This window comes from Arvicanthis niloticus, chromosome X (genome assembly GCF_011762505.2).
Source record: "Arvicanthis niloticus isolate mArvNil1 chromosome X, mArvNil1.pat.X, whole genome shotgun sequence".
In the NCBI taxonomy this organism is placed as follows: Eukaryota; Metazoa; Chordata; class Mammalia; order Rodentia; family Muridae; genus Arvicanthis; species Arvicanthis niloticus.
Window position 1 is genome coordinate 128,173,089 of NC_047679.1, and position 22,539 is coordinate 128,195,627.

The 22,539-nt window shown below is 47.2% G+C and overlaps 1 protein-coding gene across 8 annotated transcripts in view; it reads left to right on the forward strand.

Annotated features, from left to right (window-relative positions):
* Atp2b3 (ATPase plasma membrane Ca2+ transporting 3) overlaps positions 1-22,146 on the forward strand; it is a 69,495-nt gene extending 47,349 nt beyond the window's left edge. The window contains exons 17-22 of one of the 8 annotated variants that reach the window (XM_034485412.2): positions 23-236; positions 526-737; positions 1,965-2,072; positions 4,361-4,543; positions 9,180-9,333; positions 19,638-22,146. In XM_034485412.2, coding sequence (XP_034341303.1) covers positions 23-236; positions 526-737; positions 1,965-2,072; positions 4,361-4,543; positions 9,180-9,333; positions 19,638-19,663 — 897 coding nt within the window. In that variant the 3' untranslated portion in view covers positions 19,664-22,146. Of the gene's footprint in view, positions 1-22; positions 237-525; positions 738-1,964; positions 2,073-4,360; positions 4,544-5,983; positions 6,331-7,347; positions 7,557-9,179; positions 9,334-19,637 lie in introns of those variants that run through there. The other 7 variants (XM_034485413.2, XM_076918790.1, XM_034485410.2 and 4 more) reach the window with 7 other exon arrangements.
* Positions 22,147-22,539: the final 393 nt, after the last annotated feature.

Consider the following 22,539-nt stretch of genomic DNA (forward strand, 5'->3'; position numbering starts at 1 on the left):
GTGACTGGCCCCATCTCTGCAGGACTCTCCTCTCAAAGCTGTGCAGATGTTGTGGGTGAACTTGATCATGGACACATTTGCCTCACTTGCCCTGGCAACGGAACCCCCAACTGAGTCACTGCTGCTGCGGAAGCCATATGGCCGGGACAAGCCTCTCATCTCACGCACTATGATGAAGAACATCCTTGGACATGCTGTCTACCAGCTCACCATCATCTTTACCCTGCTATTTGTTGGTAAATTGGAACTTCAGCACCCATTTCAGCCCATATATAAGGCTTTCAGGACACTGTTGCTGTGGCCTCATATTTAGACCCTGTCTATATCCTCAATCTGGCACAGGATGGGATACAGCACTTACAGACTAAAAAGAACAGGCCTGCTCTATACCCTTAGTCCATACATTGCTGCTACCCTTCACGATGTACCCTACTGTATATTTTGGGGGCAGATATGGTGTAAGAGGGTGGCCACTGGTGTGGGAAGAGCCTCCCTCCTCATCCCTTGCCTCTCTCTTCATTTTAGGAGAACTTTTCTTTGACATTGACAGTGGAAGGAATGCACCTCTGCACTCACCACCCTCAGAGCACTACACCATCATCTTTAACACGTTTGTCATGATGCAGCTTTTTAATGAGATCAATGCTCGAAAGATCCATGGTGAGAGGAATGTCTTTGATGGCATCTTCAGCAACCCCATCTTCTGCACCATTGTCCTGGGCACCTTTGGAATTCAGGTAAGACATGAAAAAGCAGGGATAGTTATATTGGCCTCCTTGTCCCTGAATCTTTTCTGTATTCTAGAGCAGTGGTTCTTAATCTTCCAAATATTGCTGGGCCTCATTTTGATCTAACCTACTAGCTTCCTGAAAGCTATGGAAGACCTTTATCCTCACATACTGCTCACGTGGCTGCTAAAAATATTATTCCCTGGCTGTCTTTGTGTCAAGCATCCACATTTCTAGCACCTAACTACTTGGTGTTCTATAACTATGGAAGATTATTTAGGAAATGCTTGTTGTATACATGGTTGACATACTACACTGGCTGCCACAACACTGTGGGCTGGTAGGCCAGGTCAACTTCCCAGAAGGGGCTGAATGCTCTAAAGTGTAGTGTTTTCAACAAAGCTTCAGATATAGTAAGTCCCACAAATCAGGGAATGGCTATCATAGAAATGTCACTGTTCACAAATCCCAAGAAGAAGGGCATTTCATATCTTATAGCCACTCTCAAGTGCCAGTAAGGAATCAGTGACAAGGGAATTTTTCTGTGGTTTCCTAGGACCAAATGAATGGGGTCTTCAAGACTTCTTCTTGGCTAGCATGAAATCATGTCAGCATACCACAGAGTGTAGACAGGCCCTTGTTGCCTAGAACCTGGCCCTGAAATGGTTGGGTTATACACTATGGATTGGTTGGTTAGCATTTGAAAATCTTGCCCTTGAGTATAGGAACCCCCCTCCCCAGTAGACAGTAAGGAAGGCAAGAGGCCAAGACAGGGTGACCTCTCATATTAAGGGGTCATGCAGAGCAGGCAAATGAAAACAGCCTTGCAGACGCTGGAAAGATGGTCCAGACAGCTAGGTGTCATCTAGAGACTAGAGGCAACAGAGGGGAGGTGGGTGTGGGTGTCAGCATGTAAAGCTACTCGATGATCCATCATAGTACCCTTGGCCCTGTAGACAGCTAGTCTGTGGAGCCATCTTTACACATTTGCTGAGGGAGAAAAAAGGGAACAAGCTGGAAAAGAAAGGCAGGATATTTACCAGAATGTGGCCAGTCCACCAAGGGATAGGAAGCTAGCAAATTCTTGACTATGGCCAGGCTGGTCTGACTCCTGGGAGACAAAGTCAATCCTAAAGCAAGGTTTGTAGAAGTCTGGGCAGGACAGAAAGAGAAAAGGAACTATCTTGATTGCTATTCCACCTACCACTTTCCATTTCCCCCTCCTGCCCTTGCCAGATTGTCATCGTCCAATTTGGAGGGAAGCCCTTCAGCTGTTCCCCGCTGTCCACAGAACAGTGGCTCTGGTGCCTGTTTGTTGGTGTTGGGGAGCTGGTCTGGGGACAGGTGAGTGTCACCAACTTTCTCACCAGGGCTTTCCTTCTGGTTGCTTCTCTTGATGGCTCTCAGAGTGGATAAAAAGACAGGCACCTATGCCCCCCATTATCTCAATTCCCTACCTCACAGTCTTGGAGCCTATGACTGGGAAAGTGTGTGGTATGTGCTCAGGCTCAGGCCTATGACATAATATAACCTGAGGGCAAGGTCACAAGTTACAGCTTCAGGAATGAGAGCATAAAGTTGAAATGTCACATTGTCCTGTAAAATCATCAACAGTTTCCTTTCTCATGATAGAAGCAAAAAACAATCTCCCTAAACCTGCATATTTGGAATTAACAAATAGGATTATTAACAGAAAAGGAAATAATCAGCAGAGTGAAGGGGACTACAGTGTACCTGGGTATAGAACATTTGCATAGTTTTCATAAACTCCTGGACTCCATCCCAAGCAGTACAAGAAACATGATAGAAGGAAGGGCAGCCTGTGGTGCTTAGAATGTCCCAATATATTTTAAAGTAAACAATACCCTGTGGGTCAAGGAGATCTCAAAAGAAATAGGAGGTGTTTTGACTTAATGGAACGTGCAGAGCAACACTTGCAGACCTGAAAGCAGCAGCTACCCCAAAGGAGCAGTGTGTAGCACCCAGTGATGAGACCGGGAAGCAACACTTGGGTGTTGGCAGCCAGTACAATCTCGGGCACCAAGCCAGCCCCCTCCATGGTGCACAATAGACCTCTGAAAGCGTTTTCTCCAGAGTTCAGGAACACTGCTATGAGAAGCCATATCCAGGACTCACTTCTCTTTGGGTCTTGATCATCTCAGGCTGCCATAGCAAACTACTAGAGACTGACAGGTCTCTAGTTACACTGAAGGCATGTATTTTCTCTCTTGAAGTCTAAGATTAAGGGCAGCCAGTTCAGTATCTGGTAACGGTCCCTTCATGGTTTCTGGGTAGCCACTTTCACACTATGTGCTCCCACGAAGTTCTCTGGTATCTGGTAAGGGCACAAATCTGATGGGATCAAGATCCAATGTAATGACCTCTATTATCTGTGTCTTCCGAATACTTCCAAACTGATGGTTAGGGCTCACCATTGAGGCATAAGTAGGTGCCATTTAGGTTAAAACACTATGAGTTTTGTTTATTTATCCACTGATCTGTGTCCCCTACCAAACTGGCCACAAGGACCTTCTTTGGCAATGGTACAAGCTAGCCTCTGCTGACCCCTGGCATTAACCATTGGATAACTCATGCAGTTTTTCCATCTCATTTTCAAGAAATCTCTATCACTGCACCTCCCATCCTTTTGCACTTAGGCCTAACAGTCCAATGGAGTCCCTTCATGTTCTACAGCTTAAATTCCACATAACTTTACTCTGCCGTGTACATGCCAGCCTCTAGTTAGCTAGCTTCTCAGCTCCTTGATGTAATAGCTGCTGCAGTTCTTCCTATGGGTACATGCTACCTACCTGTAGCTCAGCCACCCATGGTAGTTTTAATTATAAAAATAATATACATTCAAAGTGACAAAACTCCAATAAAAAAGGAATCTCTGTGAAAGACCTTAAAGCCACTCCTGGCACACTGACAGGAATGTAAGAGGGACAGGATGACCTACCATCATCCACCCAGATAGTGAAGGGCACATCCCAGCCTTCCCTACATTCCTCCTACCCTTCCCATATGTCTCCCTCCTAGTCACCTCTTCTTCCCTGGCAGCCCCTAGTCACAAGCCCTTTTCTAGAGCCGTCTTTTCCCAAGAAATACCAGGCACAAGCTTCTGGGGGGCTCAATCTCAGAGAACAAGGTATTTAGCTTTTCTTCCAGCAACTATGAAGGCCAGTAAATATGGAATGCTATCAGCTAGGGAGCTCATCTGACTCCTGAAGTCAATAACATGGGTGTGTAGTACTCAGATGGCTGGCCTCAATGTCCATCCCCTCTGTGTCCCATAAGGAATACATAGACTAGCAGGTGACATAAGGTCCCAACTGGGCCCCACTCTTTTCAGGAAGGGTACCCCAGCTACTTCAAGATCCTTCCCAGGAGTGGCCAAAGGCCAGCACTGCCTTTATTACATGGTACTCTATACATGGGCTTTTCTGCTCCCCAGCCCTGGATGAGGCTTAGTTGAGCAGTCTGCTATATGGAAGGGGGCAGTTTAGAGTCTTCTAAGCCTAAGATATGAGCTATGTCTGTGAGAGATGGGCCCTCTAGGTTTTTCCTGGCCACAGTAGAGCTTACTCTCATGGCCACCTCTGTTTGCTGCCCTCTGATTGTGGCTTTCCCAGGTCATTGCCACCATCCCCACCAGCCAGCTCAAGTGCCTGAAGGAAGCAGGGCATGGGCCTGGGAAGGATGAGATGACAGATGAAGAGCTGGCCGAAGGGGAAGAAGAAATTGACCATGCTGAGCGAGAGCTCCGCAGGGGCCAGATCCTCTGGTTTCGGGGCCTCAACCGGATCCAGACACAGGTAAGCTGACGTTTCGCGTGACTCCTGTTTTGCTGCCTTAGAAAGTAGGCAAGAAGCAGAAACTGGGTAGACAAACCCCAAAGTCAGCAGAGAATTCCCTGGATCTGTTCCCAAAGTATACAAGGGCAGTGACTAGTTCCCCTCTTATCACATATAGGGGTGCTCCTTAGATTACCTTGCCCTGACACTTTCCTTAGTGCCCAGGTAGCTTCTCTTACAGCTGGATAAGAACATGTGCTAGCAGCTAGTGGCTCTCTCAGGGGCACACACCAGCACTCTATACTTTTCTTGGCAAGGGCTGCTCAGGTAGTAGGCAAGTTGCATTTGGGTATGTGGGATGAAAATGGCAACTTCAAGGAGCCTTAGGCTAGCTCTCTGTTCACTAGAGTCTGCTGTAATTATTGTGCAAGAGCCTCTGTAGGTAGTGGACTCTGCCACTAAGTTGGTCCAAATCTCTATAGGCTGGTCAAGGTCAAAGCCGTTAGCTATAGTTCCCAGAAACATCAGACAGCCAACATGAGGTAGTAGTAAAGGCTTTAAAAAACTCATGTGCCAGGCTACCCTGCTCTCTGCCCAAGTCCCTTCTTGTCCAGTTTTCTTTCTATAAGGTCCCATATGTGCTGCCTGTTTTCATCTTCCCCTCACATACTCTCATGATTACACTGACCACCGCTCAAATGAATTGCTCTCGCTACTGTCTGCAAGGCCTTCTTTCACTTCATGCTTCCCAGTTGCCTTCTGGAAGTGTTGCTGGCCCTGCTCATCCTGACAGTTTGATGTTCCTTCTGAGTTTACCATCTCTCTGTCTTTATTTTCCTGGTACCTCCACCTCCCATTCCACTCATGCTCTTTCATGCTGAAAATGCCTGGGAGAACCTGCTAGGGAACTGCCTGAGCCCAAACATCCCACCAGACCACTAGGCCTCCCCACATTGCAGCCTCCTGAACTGGCCTGTGCCCTAGACAATTCCTCATAGCCTAGCTGGTATCCCCCAGAAGACCTTGGCACTTTTACTCATCCAAGGCCTGGGCTACTTCTCTCTGAGACCTCACTATCTTTGCTATAGGTGCAATCACTTTTCCTCTCTGGGAACTTAATGGCTAAAGCAGAATCACCTAGGTAGATTCTCCTGGGGAGTCTGGAAGGTCACCGGGGTAAGACTTGATTTCATATCCTCCCCCAACATATTCTTCCAGCTGTTTTGCCACACATAGTACAGAACTCATTCCCAAGCTGCCCTTGGGGCTCCAAGGTACACACAGCTACTCCAGTACAACCCCCCAGCCCCCATGATCTAATGGTATCTGTTCTGAGGATGCCTCTCTTACCCCAGCCCCCTTCTAGGCTCTGCAGGTATGACTGCCACTGGCAGGACACTGTGATCACTCCTTGCCTCCCATCTGTCCTGATTCATCTCTACCCTTCTGATACCACACTAGGGCTTGTCTCCGTTATCCCCAGGATGAAGTTTCAGCTTCTTACTGTGGCCTTCAAGCTCCAACTTCTTGGCATCACCACCCCCCATTCCTCTCTACATCCATGACTCTGTGCTGCTTTTCCAGATGTACACCCTGCCTACCCATACTGCGTGCCTTCCTGCTTGCTGCTATGTACCCTTGGGGCTCTCTCTCAATGTTTTAAAAGCCTACTTAAAGGTTGCCAAGTCTATGACTCTTCACAGTACCCCCTCCTACCACCATGGGCCATCTGTGCAACTGAGGCCAGGACAGTGAACCTGAATATGACAAAATTCCTTGGGAAACTTACTCAGAGTGTGAAATCCTTCAGGACTAGGTGAGATGGCATTAAAGAAGTCCAAGTTGAAGGCATTGCTCAAGGACCAAGCATCCTGAGAACCTACATCAGTATGTCCACTGATATACTGGGCCCACATCTAGCTACGATTCAGATGAAGCCTAGGAAATGGGAAACCGCCATTAGATCTCTAGCTTGAGCCTCTTCTTCCCACTGGGTAAGCCAGTACCTCCAGCCTAGTGCCCAGGACAGGCATGAGTACAGCATAGGTAGCTTTGTTTCCTATAATAAATATTTACTCATTAGCATAAATGCATAGTAACTGTCAAGTAAAAAGCCCTCATATCTTCCCAATGAGCTTGTGGCCACCTAAGTGTCTTCCAGGAGATTGTGAATGTGACCACTCCCAGCACCCCTTCCTTATATGATTCAGGGAAGATATTATCTGTCATGTTCCATTTCTGATACAAAGCCCAGCCCATGAAAACAGTACAGCAGTGACTCCACTCCACTTCAGCCTCTTTTACTTCTGTCATGTAATGCAAGATAGAATTAGCATTTCTACCTGCTGAGACAGCAACCCCATCCCAGCCTAGAGAGTCATGTATACATGATATCTTTGTGTGTGGCTGTAAGCAGAAGTGGGTCCTACTAGCTGGAGTCTTGGTGTTCCATATCATTCTGACTGTCCCCTGCCTGTGTACATGCTTTGTAAGCAAAGATATGGGACCCCAAAGAAAAAGGGAGTAACCCCAAATCAGCCAGTGAGATCCAGGGCTAGTACCAGTTCCTTAAGCATACTTCTTGGCCCCCAATAAAGCCACTGATTCCTTCATGGGATCTCAACTTCCATGGCATTTCAAGGTGGCTTTATCATGTCAGATTTACCATACCTCTCAAGAATGCTGAACCAGTCACTTTAGCTCAAGTTATCCTATTTGATTTAAAAAAAAAAAAAAAAAAAAAAAAAAAAAAAAAAAAAAAAACCTGCTTGAAAAAACAGAACTAAAGCCTATAGAAGGCTCTTCAGGTTGTATATATTTTCCAGGCAACTGGCCCCAGATTTCTGGATCTTGTGAACCACAAAATTGCTCCCCGGATTTCAGAGGCCTGTACAACATTTTCTGTTGCAAAGTAACTTGATGCCCACTTTCACCACCATTCTATACTAATGTATCAATGCACCAAATGTAGGGTGCTGTTCCATAATAAAAGAGAATACCTCAAATCTAGAATATGTAGCTTTTTGAATGTTTATGACTATGTGGTCTGTCTTTTTTGCATTCACCAATGACTGAGACTTGTGCCTGGTCAGTGCTGGTGCCTCTGGTGGGGGTAGGGTGGTAATGGTGATGTTTTCACAAATATGGTTATCCCATGGGGGACATTATGAAAAATCTGGAGACTGATGCAAAACTGAGGTAGCAAAGTCAGGTTTTCTACCCCTTATCTTCTCAAAAGAAGCAACCCCATACCTGAGAATCTGCAACACCACTGCTTCAAACATCTTCCTCCCATGAGATACCCAACCATGTATACAACATATTCCTCCCAGATGCAGTCACATCCTCAAAGCCTTCTCTTGAGGAAAGAAGTGAGGAATTGGGCTATACTGGGTGAAAAGCAGGTTGAGTGGAAGTCTTTCCACACTGGGTTCACGGTTGAAAGACATTTTGTTTGGAGGACTATGTCAACAGTAAAGCTACGTCTTTTGGAGAAGCCCTGTCAGCAAGCCAGAGGAAACTGGTGGCATCGACTTCCCACAGCAGGGCTTCAGGTGGACCGGGATGGAAGAGTACTTTGGACTCCAGAATGCATGTTGGTTTGGCTGCTTATGTTATTCAATGAACTACATGGTACTTTCCAGATGTTGATCCACCCTCAAAAATTCTCTCCCCACTGAAGCCATTCTCTGCCAGTGTGCCTTGCCTCTGGCCTCCCAGAGTCTAGGCATGTAGTCTCCCAATATCACCACACTGGTTGAGGTTGCTCAGCTGTAGTTTCTTCAGACCCACTTCCTGTATTGCCACAATGTCAGAGTCAAGGACAAAGTCAGAAAACCCAAAGACAATGAGTCATGAGGGTTCTGGCAGGACTTAACCACAAGGCTCTCTCATGGGTCTCATCTTGTACATATGTACTTTCCTTTCATCTTCTAGGAAGCTCAGAGTGGGGACAAGACAGAAGGCAGTTGTTCCCAAGTCCTCCCAGCCTCCATTCTTGAGGGCTATGGGAAGAGTTCTGACAATATGAGGCCTATGCTCTTGGAAGCCTCTCTTCTGCCTAAATCTATCTTCTGTTGACTCCCTTAATTCAATGAGCTGCAGGAATCTGGGTTGTTATCAACGCTGTATCAATGGAGCAGGACAGAGGAAGAGACACTCTACTAAGAGGACCATGAACAAGGGCAGTTATTTCCTAAGGGTTAGGCCAAATCCTCTAGCCCACATACCACTGGGGAATGATTCCACTTTCTAATAAGAGCATGTCATATCCCTCAGGTGTGTTGGGGCAGAAAAAAATGTTGAGAACTACCGAAGTAGAATAAGGAAGTATTGGCAGACACAGGTACTTACCGAGGAGTGGCTCTCGATGAGCGTATCGTGAATGCAAGTGACCTACAAAATGTTTGCAGTGTGTCCCCCACTGGTGACCCTTCCCTCTCACACTCCTAACTACTAACCATTTGCCCAGCAAACCCTCTTTTGTTCATGACTTTGTCAAAAGCATTGTCAGCTTCCAGGGCTCGGGGCTGACCTAACTGAGGCTTTGCTGGCCCCATATGTCCCTAATGTGGCCCCTGCCCTCACCCAGCCCCACCCTGTGTGGTAGCCTGGACCTCCGTGCAAGCCAACCTTTATCTCATTTTCTCTCCCACAGATGGAGGTAGTGAGTACCTTCAAGAGAAGCGGGTCATTTCAGGGTGCTGTGCGCCGGCGGTCTTCGGTCCTCAGCCAGCTCCATGACGTAACCAATCTTTCTACCCCTACTCACGTAACTCTCTCTGCCGCCAAGCCCACCAGCGCTGCTGGCAGTGAGTCTTGACTTCCCTTTTCTCTCATAAATGGCACCTGGGGGAAGATAAAGCCTCCCCAACTCTACCTTCTCTTTTCCAGTCTTGCATTTCTGCTCACCGTGGCTTTTCTGTTCCTTCTTTACTGCCCTGTCCAGTCCTTCCCGCCAGATGGTGTCTCTCCAAAGCCATATTCTCTTATGAAATGACCCCACAGCACTGCCGGACCTTTCGTCCTTTGCTTTATTTGGATTTTGGTTTGCATTTAGTACCCCTGCTACCATTGGTTTTCTTTTCTTGAATTTGTCCACATGTTCCCGTAGTTCTTCATGAACTCAGGCTTCTTCCAGTGGTGTCTGGTTTCAGGCTGGGGACTTGCTCCATGTTCTGGGGTGAGAGTCAGGAAAGCATATGGCCCAGGGCTACCCTTCTGGGGTAAGCAAAGGCCCACAGTCTGGTATCATTTGCAGCAGAAGAATCCAGCCAATCTCCTCGGGGAAGAAAGTGACAACTTCCAGCATTCTCCTTGAGGTGGCTTCCAAGGGATGCCCCTATCTCCAGTCCCCAGGTGGGCTCAGTGGTGACCAAAAGTGCCTCTCCTGGAGTAGCTGGTGCCTGCCCTGTAGGCCCCACCCTGAGCCAGAATCTGTTAGAGGATCCCTGATGACAGGACCTCAGAGGCCAGGCAGGTGCTGTTTTGTGTGTCCCCAAGCATCTTGCTCTTTCCAAACAGGCCTCAGTACTGAAGGATCTGAATCCAATCCTATGCAATCCTCTCTACTCCTTCCTCAGAGAAGCCAGGACATTTCAATGACAAGTTCCCACCGTGCAATTCACATTTTGAAGAGAATCCTGGGGTTGGTCTGACTAGATAGAAGCCTCCATAATTGCATAATTGCTCACATCTTTTTGCAAAGACAAAGAAGAGGCCACTAGACTGCTAAATTTGTCACCTTGTGGTGCCCCCAACAGGAGAAAATGCAGGCAACCACGTGGAGGCAGGGTTGGGGGTGGGGGGATCCTTGTATTGCTTTGGGTAACAAAGTCAGGAGGTTTCAAAAAGTAAACAGTAAACTTTCGAGTATGAGTCCAGGGCCCCTGCTGGGATAGTTCAATACTAAGTCTTTCCTTCCAGTGAGTCCCCTGCAGCTCCCTTCGGAACATGCCACTCCCACGCAGACGGAAGGCCTTAACTACGTCACGTCACGTTTTTCCCATCACAGACTCTTCAAGATTCTTTTTGTTTGGTTTCTTTCTGTTGTTTCTTTTCTTTATTTTTTTAGGATCTGATGAGAGGTGCCCTCCTTTTCCTTAAGCTCTTCTTTTGGGCCACTCTGCCTTTTAAGGAAAGGATAAGGGCCCCTCAAGAGTAGCACAGATGTATGCGCACGTAAACCCCTTCTCCAAACCACATGCACCTCCAGCTTGTACAACCCCTGGGCCACAGATAAAGGCTGGGACATGTACTGTTGTTCTGGAAAGCAACCAGTGCTCCTGGCATGCCCAAATGGGACCAAGAAGGATCTCAGGGCTACTTTACCCAGAGAGGCCAGCAGGATGCTATACCAAATCAGTTAAGGATAGACTGGCTCGTGGCTTCCCACCACACCTTGGCCATGCCCAGGTGGACAGCAACAGCTTCCTTTCTCTGAACAATATAAAGAGTGGGTATAGAATACACAAATCTTCATGACCCCTTTTCTCCCCACTGACTTCCAACACATTTTTCAGTGTTATCTTTCTGTACCTCCTATCTGTCTGTCTTTCTGCCTGCCTGCTTGTTTGTCCATCCATCTGTCTGCCTGCCTGTTTGTCCACCCATCTGTCTACCTGTCCATCTATTGCCTCAGTTGGAGGCCAGTTTACCAGTCTCTTCTATGTATGCCCCCAGACCTCTTCCACAGTGCTGGTCTTAGCCCTCATTGGAGCCTAACAGCCTCTGAGGGCCATCTTCACGTGTTTCCACTACCTGGATGAGGCCTACTGCATTTCTCCCACTTCTTCTCTAAATATGGTCTTTATTTTCTTCCTTGGCCCATAGTACCTTGCTTCTCTCCCTTCTTCCTTCCATGGCCATCTGTTCCCTTCCTTCCCATCTTCGGATCCCAACAGTGCCTGGTAAGTACAGTGGGAGAGACACCATCCTCCTGCTGTTCATAAGCTATTCCAGAGGAACCTAAGCAGATGTGAGAGGTGGGTGGTAGCATCTTCTGAAGAGGGTCCTGTTGTCCCAACAAAACAAGGTAGGCAGCCTAAGAAAGACTCACTGTGGAGGAAGATGCTGCTTGAATCACCTGCCAAACCCAAGTGGGACCCGATTTGCTTCTGGAAGCCACAGGCCAAATGTATTATTACCACATAGCAGTTCCATCTAGAGTTCAAAACCTGACTTCTGAGTTCTGAGAGCTCTCACAAATTGCTATACCCAGAGCCCTCATAAACTAGGAGAAGACAGGTGCCCACGGGGCAAGGACCTATTCAGGATCCCATAGGCAATGAGGCCTGGCAAAGTGGACACTAGCTCACCCTGCTCACCTTGGAACTCAGAGGTTCAGAGCTGCTGGAAAGGAGAGCAAAGTGTAGGCCATGATTCAGCTCCCCTGGACAACAGCTGTCCTGACTAGCTGTCACATGGTTTCCTAAGGAGAAGCATGGCCCCATATATGAGGAATTTTCCATCCTCTTCATTTGCTTCAGGCCAGATTGCCTTTTACTCCTCAGTCTAGAGGACTGTGGCTGTGGCTCTTGGGCATTGGAGAAGCTTCCTGTTGAAAGGTATTCCCACTAAGAGCCTCAGGCTCTCTAGGGAGAAAGGCCACTCATCCTGTGCATTTGAGGCCAGAGAACAACTCCAAAGCTAGAAGGAGAGGGGATCCTTTGGGCTCAGTATGCTTTTCTCATCCTTTCTAACTTCCCATACTATATCCAAGTGTTCCTTCTCTCTCTCTCTCTCTCTCTCTCTCTCTCTCTCTCTCTCTCTCTTCCTCTCTCTCTTCTCTGTCCAGACTCTCTCTGTGTGTGTCCAGACTCTCTCTCTCTCTTCCTCCCTGCCTCCCTCTCTCCCTCCTCTCTCCTCTTTCTCTGTCTATGTCCTGCTGCTTCTGGACACAAGAGTACCTCCTCATCCCTACATGCCCCTTGCACAGACTGAGCTGGCTATGATCTCCTACTCAGCCATTTTTCCGCCCTTGCCTTGCCTCAAGGCTATCCCTGTCACAGCCATTTCATTCGTAGTTCTTTGGGTCCAGGACATATTGTTTCCCCCTCATGGCTGCCACCTCATTTCTTATGACCTAGAACATTTCCTGGAGACCACCCTGGATGGATGGCTCAGGAAACAATAAGGCTGTGAAATTCTATTCCCTGTGGGTGTCTCCTTCTCACCTGAGCCACATATTCACACACAAAGGCTGTAGGGCTTTATTCTCCTAGTCATTATCAAGAACTTCAAAAGGGTAGCTAGAGAGGGGTTTATCAGTCATCCAGCTTTGCAAAGAAGCAGCAAACCCAGGGCACTATGTGTCTCCCTCCTAATGGGAAGAGAAGGAGCATGGTCTCTTTGGAAAGGCAAGCCTGGATCCTGGCACTACTACCAAAGCTTCTCTGCAGGCTCCAGTGCCTAAGAATTCTTTTGTGTCTCTTTCCATGGGAACACACAGACACACCCTTGCCCCTCTGCAGCCAAGCACCAAAGGCTATTATTCCCCCATCAGCTCACTCTGGGGACCCTTTCATTTCAACCAGCATTGAAGCTCAGCTCATCCTTCAGGCAGCAGGAATGGGCCTCTATACTCGAATGTTTACTGTCTCAGTAGAGATAAGATGCCTTCTGACTGACACAGGCCAGCAAAGATTTGAGCACCATATTGCCAGAAGGGCTTCTTCCAGGTTCTGATGAAGAATTTGGAAACCACTGGCCACAGCAGTTGCCTCATTTTAAAGGGATTTTGCAACACAGAAACCTTTCACCCATTGGAGGGAGGGAGCTAAACCCCACCAGGTGAGCCCCTGCAGGTTTGCCAGAGCCCAGGAAGGCATGCTCATCATGTTCCCACACCTTGACAAAGAGCTGGCACACAGTTTTAAGTTTGATCCATTCTTAAGAAGTTAATCAATGCTGAACCACATCACCCCACTTGGGTTTCTAGGGAGAGTATATTGGCAGTCTTTTTGTTGTTGCTGTTTGACACTGGCTCCACACTAGGAAAGACATCAATCAATTCTCTAGTTGGGTCCCTGCCATACCCTTTCTGAAACTACAGGCTAAACCCCAGGGGAACAAGCTTCCAAGAAATTCCTAAACAAAACTCCTCAGGTCTGAGGCCCTGCAGGTAGGTGCAGTGAGTACTGCCACATGGGCAGCAGCTGAGAGCTTGTGGAATTTATTCAAGCCTGCCCTCACCGCTGCTGCAGCTAGCCTTGGCTGCTGGAAGGGTAAGGCAATAGGTAGTTCCCATGGTCCTGGGCAGTAAGTGCACAAAAGTAAGAAGCAACTTGCAAAAGTAGTCAGCTTCTCCTCAGTTTCCACATTTACTGGGCCAGAATGCCAAGGTACCTGACAGATCCCTTTTCTCAAGAAGATTTTGAACTAGTAGTTGGTAAAGAGAAGAAAGCCTCAGACAGAGGCAGATGAGCCTTAGTGGCAGAGCATGGGCAAGCCCACAGCCTCTGGCAGCCATGGCCAGGTTAAGTTTTTCTCTGGCCAAAGAATTAGAAAGAAGAGAGGTGTCAGACATTTTCTACTGTTGTCTTTGCCACTATGGTTCAAAAGCTTTTGCTTGTTTTTTTTCTCTCTGTCCTTTTTATTTTCTTCTTCTTTTTTTAAAAATTCTTTTTACGGGATGAGCCTTCCCTCAAGACCCTCAGATAGTTTTCAGCTTCTACACTCTTGCTCAACTCTCTGCCCACAGCCTACCCTCCACATGAAAACCCCCAAAACAGCTCCCCACACACATACACTCAAAGGCTTAGGGAAGCACATGTGTAGCCCAATAGGGCAAATCTCCCACCCCTCAGGGCATCCTTCATTCCTTTCTGCTGCAGATTATGAACTGCAGCTTGGTCTGCAACATCTCCACCTGTCCTGTGCCAGGTTAGCAGCCTTTACCCTGCATGCCCTACTGTCTAGGCTACATGGATATGAGACACTGACTTTTCTCTGGGCAGCAACTGATGATCAGCAAAGGGAGTGACTGTCCATGGTCACAGGCCTCCTAAGAGAAGTGAAGAGACCAGTCAAAATGTTAGGGGCACTATTGTAGGTTCCAGGTTGCTGTAGACAGACTTTCTAAGTCTGCAGCTTGGTGTGGAAAGAGAAAGGGTGGCTATGGTAGATGTGGGAGAATCTATGATGGATCCAGGGTTAGGGGGTGTTGCTCACAGCTCAGCGTGGGTAAGGATTGGTAGCCTTAGGTGTTCAGATAGTTCCAGCTAACTGACTATACCCAAGTGGATAGAGAGCTTTGGAAGGGTGATACTACCATAGCAGAGAGAAGCAAAGCTGGACCAAACATTTTATACTCACTCACCTAGTACTCGCTGGATGTTGAGGACACCATTGAACTCTATTGAAAAAGTCCTATCTTGGGGTTAGTGGTTACTTTCTACTGAGAGGACACAGAACAGAAAATAATTGTGATTGGGTACATTTAATTGGGTGCTGAGGGACCACTGAAAAGGTGGGGAGGGAGCCCTGAGGCTCACTGAGGAAGAATCTTGGTGGCAGAACAGACCGACAGTGCCAAGGGCCTGTGAGAGGAATATATCAGGGAATAGAAATAGTAAAAGAGATGGAATGAGAGAGGCCAAGGCAGGCCCTTGGTTAAGGCTACACTTAACCAAGTATAGAGATACAGCTTCTGTGAGAGATACAGCTAGTAATTCCTTGCATTGGTGGAGGTTTTTATTGGAAAGGACTGACCATCTGCTATGTGGAGGATAAACTGTGAGGTCTGTAACAGTAACAGGGAGACTAAAACAAAAAAGGCCCTGCAGCAGCCAGCTTGAGCCTGGTGTTGTGGCAGTCTTGGTGGGTGGGTGTGAAGTGGGAGATTCTGGATGTCATTTGAAGGGAGGAAGTAGTGGGATTGTCGGTGGCTGATACTATATCAGAGAGTGAAATATGGTTCAGACACCCACATCTGGAGCTGAAAGAGCAACTGGAAGACAGGTGCACTGGAAGCTATGGGTACACAGGAGCACCTAGGCTAAGGAAGAAGTCCCTGGATATTAAGGAAGGGTCAGGGGAGGTTGAGGAAGCATCAAGTACTTTGCTTGGTTAAGGACTGCATGGCAAAAGATAAAGTGTCAAAAGTCTTTCTGGGACACTAGCCATGATGGGTTGCAGAAGTGAGGCAACAGCTGAATGGGACTGTGGAACAGGGTAAGAACAAGCACATGCTGAGGAATGAGGTTGATGAGCACCTCATTTGGGTGATAAGCAATTGGAGACACCCTCTTTCAGACCAACCTGATTACCTTGTTTTCCCCCAGAAGCCTCTGCCACAATCTAGGCCTTATCTTTCCTAGAGAAGTCTTTGATGTGAAATTACCCTGCAAAGCTGGATCTGGTGGTGCATACCTGTCATACCAGCACTGGGTAAGGGAGCAATGCTGAAACAGGAGATCTGGAGTTTGAAACCAGCCTGGTCTGTATGCTGAGACCCTGACTCAAACAAACAAACAAACAAACAAAAAATTCTTTATTGCTATAGGCAAATGGGCTATAAATTAAAGCTCCATGATTTACCACCTCACTCACCACGCAGGCCAATTCTATCACCTACAAGAATATTTGTAGTTGGGTCAGGAAATGACAGGGCCTGACTCAGTAACCAGAAAGAGTCTGGAAACATCATCTGGACATGGAATGTTGCAGGCAACCATAGGGTCATCAGACCCTTAGTCAGAAGCTGTGTCTCAGGCAGAGAGGCAGGATGGAGGCCCCAGGCAAACCAAGATCATCAACCTTCAGGCAGGACATGGAGGCTGTAATGGAGGAGAACAGAAATTCTGGTGAAATATTTCAGGATTGGTTCCATTGGACAAACTGACAGTGAAGTATGTAAAGAGGATGGGCTAGAAGCTAGTGAGATGCCTCTGAAATCTGGCTAGAACCCTGGTCAGAAGGTCATGAAGGTGGTGAGGATGGGAGAGTGAGAGTTCCAGTGGACCTCCAAGGGAGGCACCTGGGAGCAGTAAGAGTGGGATGTGTAAAGGGGACCTGGCTGGATGTGGTACTCAAAGCATTGATGGCATCTAGGTGGTCAGATAGGTCTTGAGGGTTGAATGCCTTGGGGAGGAGTAGATGTAGAGAAGCTTTTATGTGTAGAACAGTGAGAAATCCAGGCAGGAGGCCAAGAAGAGGCCAGGACAAGCTGTGGGCTGGGGGATGGTATAGCCTCAACTCATCCTTAGCTGCAGCTTACCCAGAAACACCAAACTCTAGACCAGGAAGAAGGAATCCCAGGGTCTTGGAGATGCCTGCAGGCACCTATCACAAGGCCTGCCTTTCAGAACAGGAGATTGCTGCTTTGCCTGGATCAGCCAGTCTCCTTGGAGGTACCTATGCCCTCCAGCCTTCAGGTGGCTGAAAATGCCCAATCTTAAGATCAACAGCCTCAGACTTCAATGCCTGCAAGAAAGAAGCTGGAGCAGAGCTGACTCACTCTCAGATGTTACCCTCAAGATGACTCAAAACATTGGAGCGGGTGGCCCTCTGAACCAGAGGCACTGCACTCATTCACACATGGCATGCATGTGATGTACAGGTACTGGTACATTGGGCGCTCTGTGCTTGGATCTGGCAGAGGAAAAAGCAAATGCAATAGGCCAGAGCAGTAGTAACTGTAAAAAGGCAGAGAGGAGCATATGAGGGTTGCCTTGTGGCCTGAATTTCTTTCTTTAGGGAAGGACTTTGGAGTTGAGGCAGCTGCAGTGAGACCCATGGATAGGTTTGAACAGGGGTTCTGGCCTGACCAATTAAGGAGAATGTTGAGGCCAATCACCTGGGCATTGCTGTAAGACTTAATAGATTCTCCCAGAGTCAAGGGCAATAATGTGCAGCTCCTTTTCTTTTTTGTGACATGATGGTGTAGCGGACAGCTGGAGTTCAGTGATGTCCCCAGTATCACCATTCCAGTCTTGCCCTAGAAAAAGTAACTGATGAAGCAACATTGACATTGAATTATTTACTTCTCATTAAAATTGGTGATAGCTTTCAATTTCTATGTTAACCCTATTTAAGCAACCAGTCTGAGAATAGTGGCCTAAAGAACAGCTAACCATCCACAATCTAACAAAAAAAAAAATCTGAACTGGATCTCAGATGTGGATTTAGGAAACCCCAATTTTCTAGAGCCTTTTGACTCCTTTGCATTCCAAAGACTGTGATTTATCAGCACTGTGCTCGACCTGGCTGAGTTGTCACCCCTAAGGTCCTAACTAGAGAGCTGAAAGGGATACATTGTAGTCTGAGTAATTCATTGTCAACTGTTCCTATAAAGGATCACCAAGTAAACACAGTTAGCTTCTCAAGCCAACTCTCTGCTGCAACTGCACAACCTACCCTTGTAACACATGACAGCAGCCACAGACAGTGCACAGATGAATGGGCATGGCAGCGTGCCAATAAACTTTATTTACAAAACCAGAAGAGATCCAGGGTTCATTCACCTTTTGGCCAGAGCTTACAGACACATTGCTGAAACCATGAAAACTAAATCCTACCTCCTTGAAATGATTTAGAAGTTATAAAGTGCCCACTGCCTCACACAGGAAGGAACTAACTGGACCAAGTTGTCCTCCTGGTAGTCCTTCTACTGTCCTGTCCACTATCTGGAGGCCATGATGGCTAGCTTTGTTTCTAGGGACAGTTGATACAGGCAGCTCTTCTGGTACTGGCCTGTGTGAGATCTAGCAGAAGCCTATTCATTGACCTCTGGTTTCAAAATCATGAAGGAATCCAGCATGTGGGGCCAGGGAGAGATCAGAGAGGCAGCTTCTCTGTGGCTTGAAAAGATGAGACTGGAGTGTGTGAGTGAACATGGAAATCCAGAGGAGGGACAAGCTGATTCTCAGGCAAGTTCTAAAAGCACTGCCCTGCAGTAGGTGCAGGGGGCTGGAGGGGATGTGAGTTTGATTCAGGGCACCTGGCCATAGTGGTGGGAAGGTCCAAGTATTATGGGAAGCACTTCCTTGGAGAATATAATACTGATGTGAATTGAAAACAAGAGTTGGGTGGACAAATAGCATGTGGACAAGCACAGGGCTGTTTGAATAGAAGCTCAAAGAGGAGGAAAGGATACGGATAGTCTGGGAGAAAGCAGACAGAAGGATAGATTGCAAAGGGGGATGCTGAGGACACCAAGTATCTAATGAGACCCAATGAGACACATGTATCTATGATCCAGAGCTAGAAGAAGACCATGAGGATAACTGGTAGACCAAAACAGCTGAATAGGAATAGGCTTGATACATGCAAATCCAAGTGTGGCCATTTTCAGTCTTGGCCTCCAGGTTAGGGCCAGTGGGCTCTTAGACCCAGAGCTCTGAGAAAGAGATGGTGTCATAATCCCTATATAGCTTTCTAGCACTATACAAAGATGTAGATAAAAAATAAGAATAAGAGGGACAGGACAAAGCTGGGACATCCCAAGGCAAAGAAGCAGTACAGAAAGTGATTTCAGAGCTTCTGGTAAAGTAAAAGAGTAACAGGCAGGAACAGTGTTAGAGAGGCTTGAGAAGTTTTCAAAATGGTAATTCAAGTGTATGGTATGCCCCTGAAGGAAGGACTAAAAAATGTACGTGCAGAAATGGCCACCGGCACATACTTTGGAGAATCTCAGTATATTTGTCTTTTACCACATTGGAATTCATATTGAGCAAAGACCTCAGATGCCACCTAAACCAGTCCTGTTCCCAGGGCAAGGACCAGGAAGGGAACAGGCATAAGCCCATTATTTCAGGATAACTACCCTGGTCAGGGATGTTTTCAACATGAAAGCCCAGACCTGTAAACCCTTACCACAGTCTATCAAAGCCATCTCACTCCCTATAAGTCCCCCAGCGTGTAAATAATCATCATGCACTGTGCCAGCTACTGACGTGGGCACAACTTTCCAACACCAACCAGCTATTGACTGTCTCCTCTCCTTTCTTCTCCCTCCCTTTTCCTCTCCCCTCTCCTCTTCCCTTCCTTCCCTTCCCTTCCCTTCCCTTCCCTTCCCTTCCCTTCCCTTCCCTTCCCTTCCCTTCCCTTCCTTTCCCTTCCCTTCCCTTCCCTTCCTCCATGTGGGCTCTGCTCTGTTCCTCCCCCTCTACTTCAGATCCGGGTGGTGAAAGCATTCCGTAGCTCACTTTATGAAGGCCTGGAGAAGCCAGAATCCAAGAGTTGCATCCATAACTTCATGGCAACACCCGAGTTTTTGATCAATGACTACACCCACAATATCCCGCTCATCGATGACACAGATGTGGATGAGAACGAAGAGCGCCTGAGGGCCCCACCTCCCCCACCTCCTAACCAGAACAACAACGCCATAGACAGAGGCATCTACCTGACCACGCATGCCACCAAGTCAGCTACCTCTTCAGCATTCTCTTCCAGGCCCGGGAGCCCACTCCACAGCATGGAGACATCCCTCTAACCAGAACTTCTCTCAGCATGTGTGTGTACACACATACAAACACACACACACACACACACACACACACACACACACACACACACACACACATATGCAGTCACACATGCACCCAGAGAGGGGAACCCATGCACCTGCCAAAGAGGGAAATAACTAACATGGCTAAAGACTTTAGGAAGTGAATGGTATTTGCAAGAAGCCAATTGCATTCAAAAAGGGCATAGCCCACTAGGCTTCTTCCTAGGTTCCCAGGAGGTGGGGGAATGAAAAAGAAGAAAAAGGGAGGAAGGGAGTTTCTTCACCCAATGTGATGGAAAAAGAGCATGAGACAAGATACGCTTACCACCATTTTTCTACTGATGCTTCTTTTTTTAATGAACACTAGTTTCACCATGTGTTCACCATTTGGGCTGTGCAATGCGGTAGGGGCTAGCTGAGCCTATTTGGAGCTTTGCTATACCCAAATTTAAAAAAGAAGAAAAAAAAAGTATAACAAAACCAAGAAGAAGGTCATTGTGCAGACAGGCCACCAGAGGGAGCCACCTGTAAAAGTACCTTCTACTGCAAAGCACACAAGACCCATCTGCAGAACGCATGTGTGTGCGTGTGTCTATATGTATGTGTGTGTGTGTGTCTATATACATATACACATATATGGCAAAATTCATATTTAAAAAATAAGGAACTATTTATTGGCATGATATTTCTATTCTCACCAGGCATTTCCCATTTGAAGTTTCATTTTTGAAGTAGCAAGGTTCTTTTCAGGGAACACGACTGCAAGAACATTCCCTCCGGAGTCCCTGACCCAAGGATCTCCATACCTGACTCTGCTGAGATTACAGAAGAAGCAGTCTGGGGAGTGTTGTGCAAGACCTTGCACTTAGAACATTTGCACTTTGAGACCTCTACCTGTAGAGGAGAAGGACTTTTCAATGGCATTTTTATTTAAAAGGAAAATACCAAAGCATTGATGACAGTGGTCCCCTCCAGGGCACAGCAAATCAAGTTTTGGTTTTGGCTTCTTTCCACTTCATTTCCAACACCTTAATTTTTGGCTGGCAGCTTTCTGTTTCTGTACTCCAACTTTAAAAACATGATGAACTCTAGGAAGAGCTGTAATGGAGCAGAGACAGATGCCAGGCAAGGACAGTCCAGGTTCATCACTGTCATTCCTCTGGACTTGTACTATGTGCTTTGGCAAATGACAGCAAGTACTTACTGGATCACCTCATTGTCTGCGAGGGCATGGGTGTGTCGCCCACCAAAGCATGCTTCCAGCCCAGGTCTTCTTGCCCACTGGGCAAATCCAACCCAGAAGGCAGAAGTATAGAAACAGAACGTTTTGGGAAAGTAGCCTTCACTGCTGCCATTGTTCTCTTCTGGCTATTGCCTCTTCTGGGCCCGTGGGGACTGAGCATGGGGTCAGTCAGCAGACCTTGGGTCCACCTAGACAGATAAGACTAGGAAAGCCAGGTCTGGGGATCCTGAGACATTTTCTCCCAGGAGTGTGTCCCAGCAGTGTGGGTACCCATTGTGCCAAGCCTGTTTTCCTAGAAAGAGTGATAACCTGAGTGAAGGCGGAGGAAAGAGGTCTAATATCTGCTGCCCTGCCAGGGAAGCTCAGGCTGATGAATCCCTTCCTAGTGGAAAGCTGACCCTCTCTATGCTCCTAGGTCCTGAATCTGGATGCCCACTATAACAGAGATGAAATGGATAGCATCCTGCCGTTGAGGTTTCTTCACCTTCTAAACTTATGGATGTCACACTTTCCAGGAAAATGTCTAGAATCTCACTCCACTCCCACATACACCTGTCACTTGAGCTCAAGGTTTGTCTGCCAAGAGACAGGTATGAATTGAGAGATGGACAGGAGCTGTGTTTGCCCCACTCCCTCCCACACTACCCCACTAAAAGCTTGTCTCAGCTTTCTGGAATCCACAAAAAAGTCAAGTGGAAACCTTGCTATGTTCCCACTGGTCACACCAATGCCATGTCACCCCTGAGCAGGAGTAGTCACATCTCGGGCAAAAGAATTTTGATTACAAGAAAACTCCACTTTAAAATGCCAGCTACAAATTACATAAAGCCATCCCTTTTTTCAAAAGGGCATATTGAGAATGTTTCCCATTTGTAAATTGTTCCCTGATGTCCTTGTTTAAACCACCACAGTAAAAGGGCAACTTGGTTTGCTGAGGGTCTTTGTGTTCTTCAATAAGTAATCAAAATGTGGAGTATTGTGATTGAAGCGGGTCAGCTGTGTCCAGCTATGCTCATGGGCTTCTTGTCATCCTCTGTTGTAGACATACACATAGAGCAAATGGCCACTATGTATTAAAAAGCCAACCCTCGATGATGCTGTGTAAAGTTGCCTGATGTCAGTGTCAATTGTGTGATATCCAGGCTGCCTTTGTGCTGAGCTGTGGGGTTCAGAAAAGGCCCTGGGAACCCACATTATCTGTTCTGGTTCTTGTACAGTCTTCAGGCCAAGAGATCTGTCTCATCAGAAGCTTCTCTTTATAAAGCATTATACTATATGGAATGGCTTGGTCAACTGTGTTCAGTTCATAAATATGTTTTACAT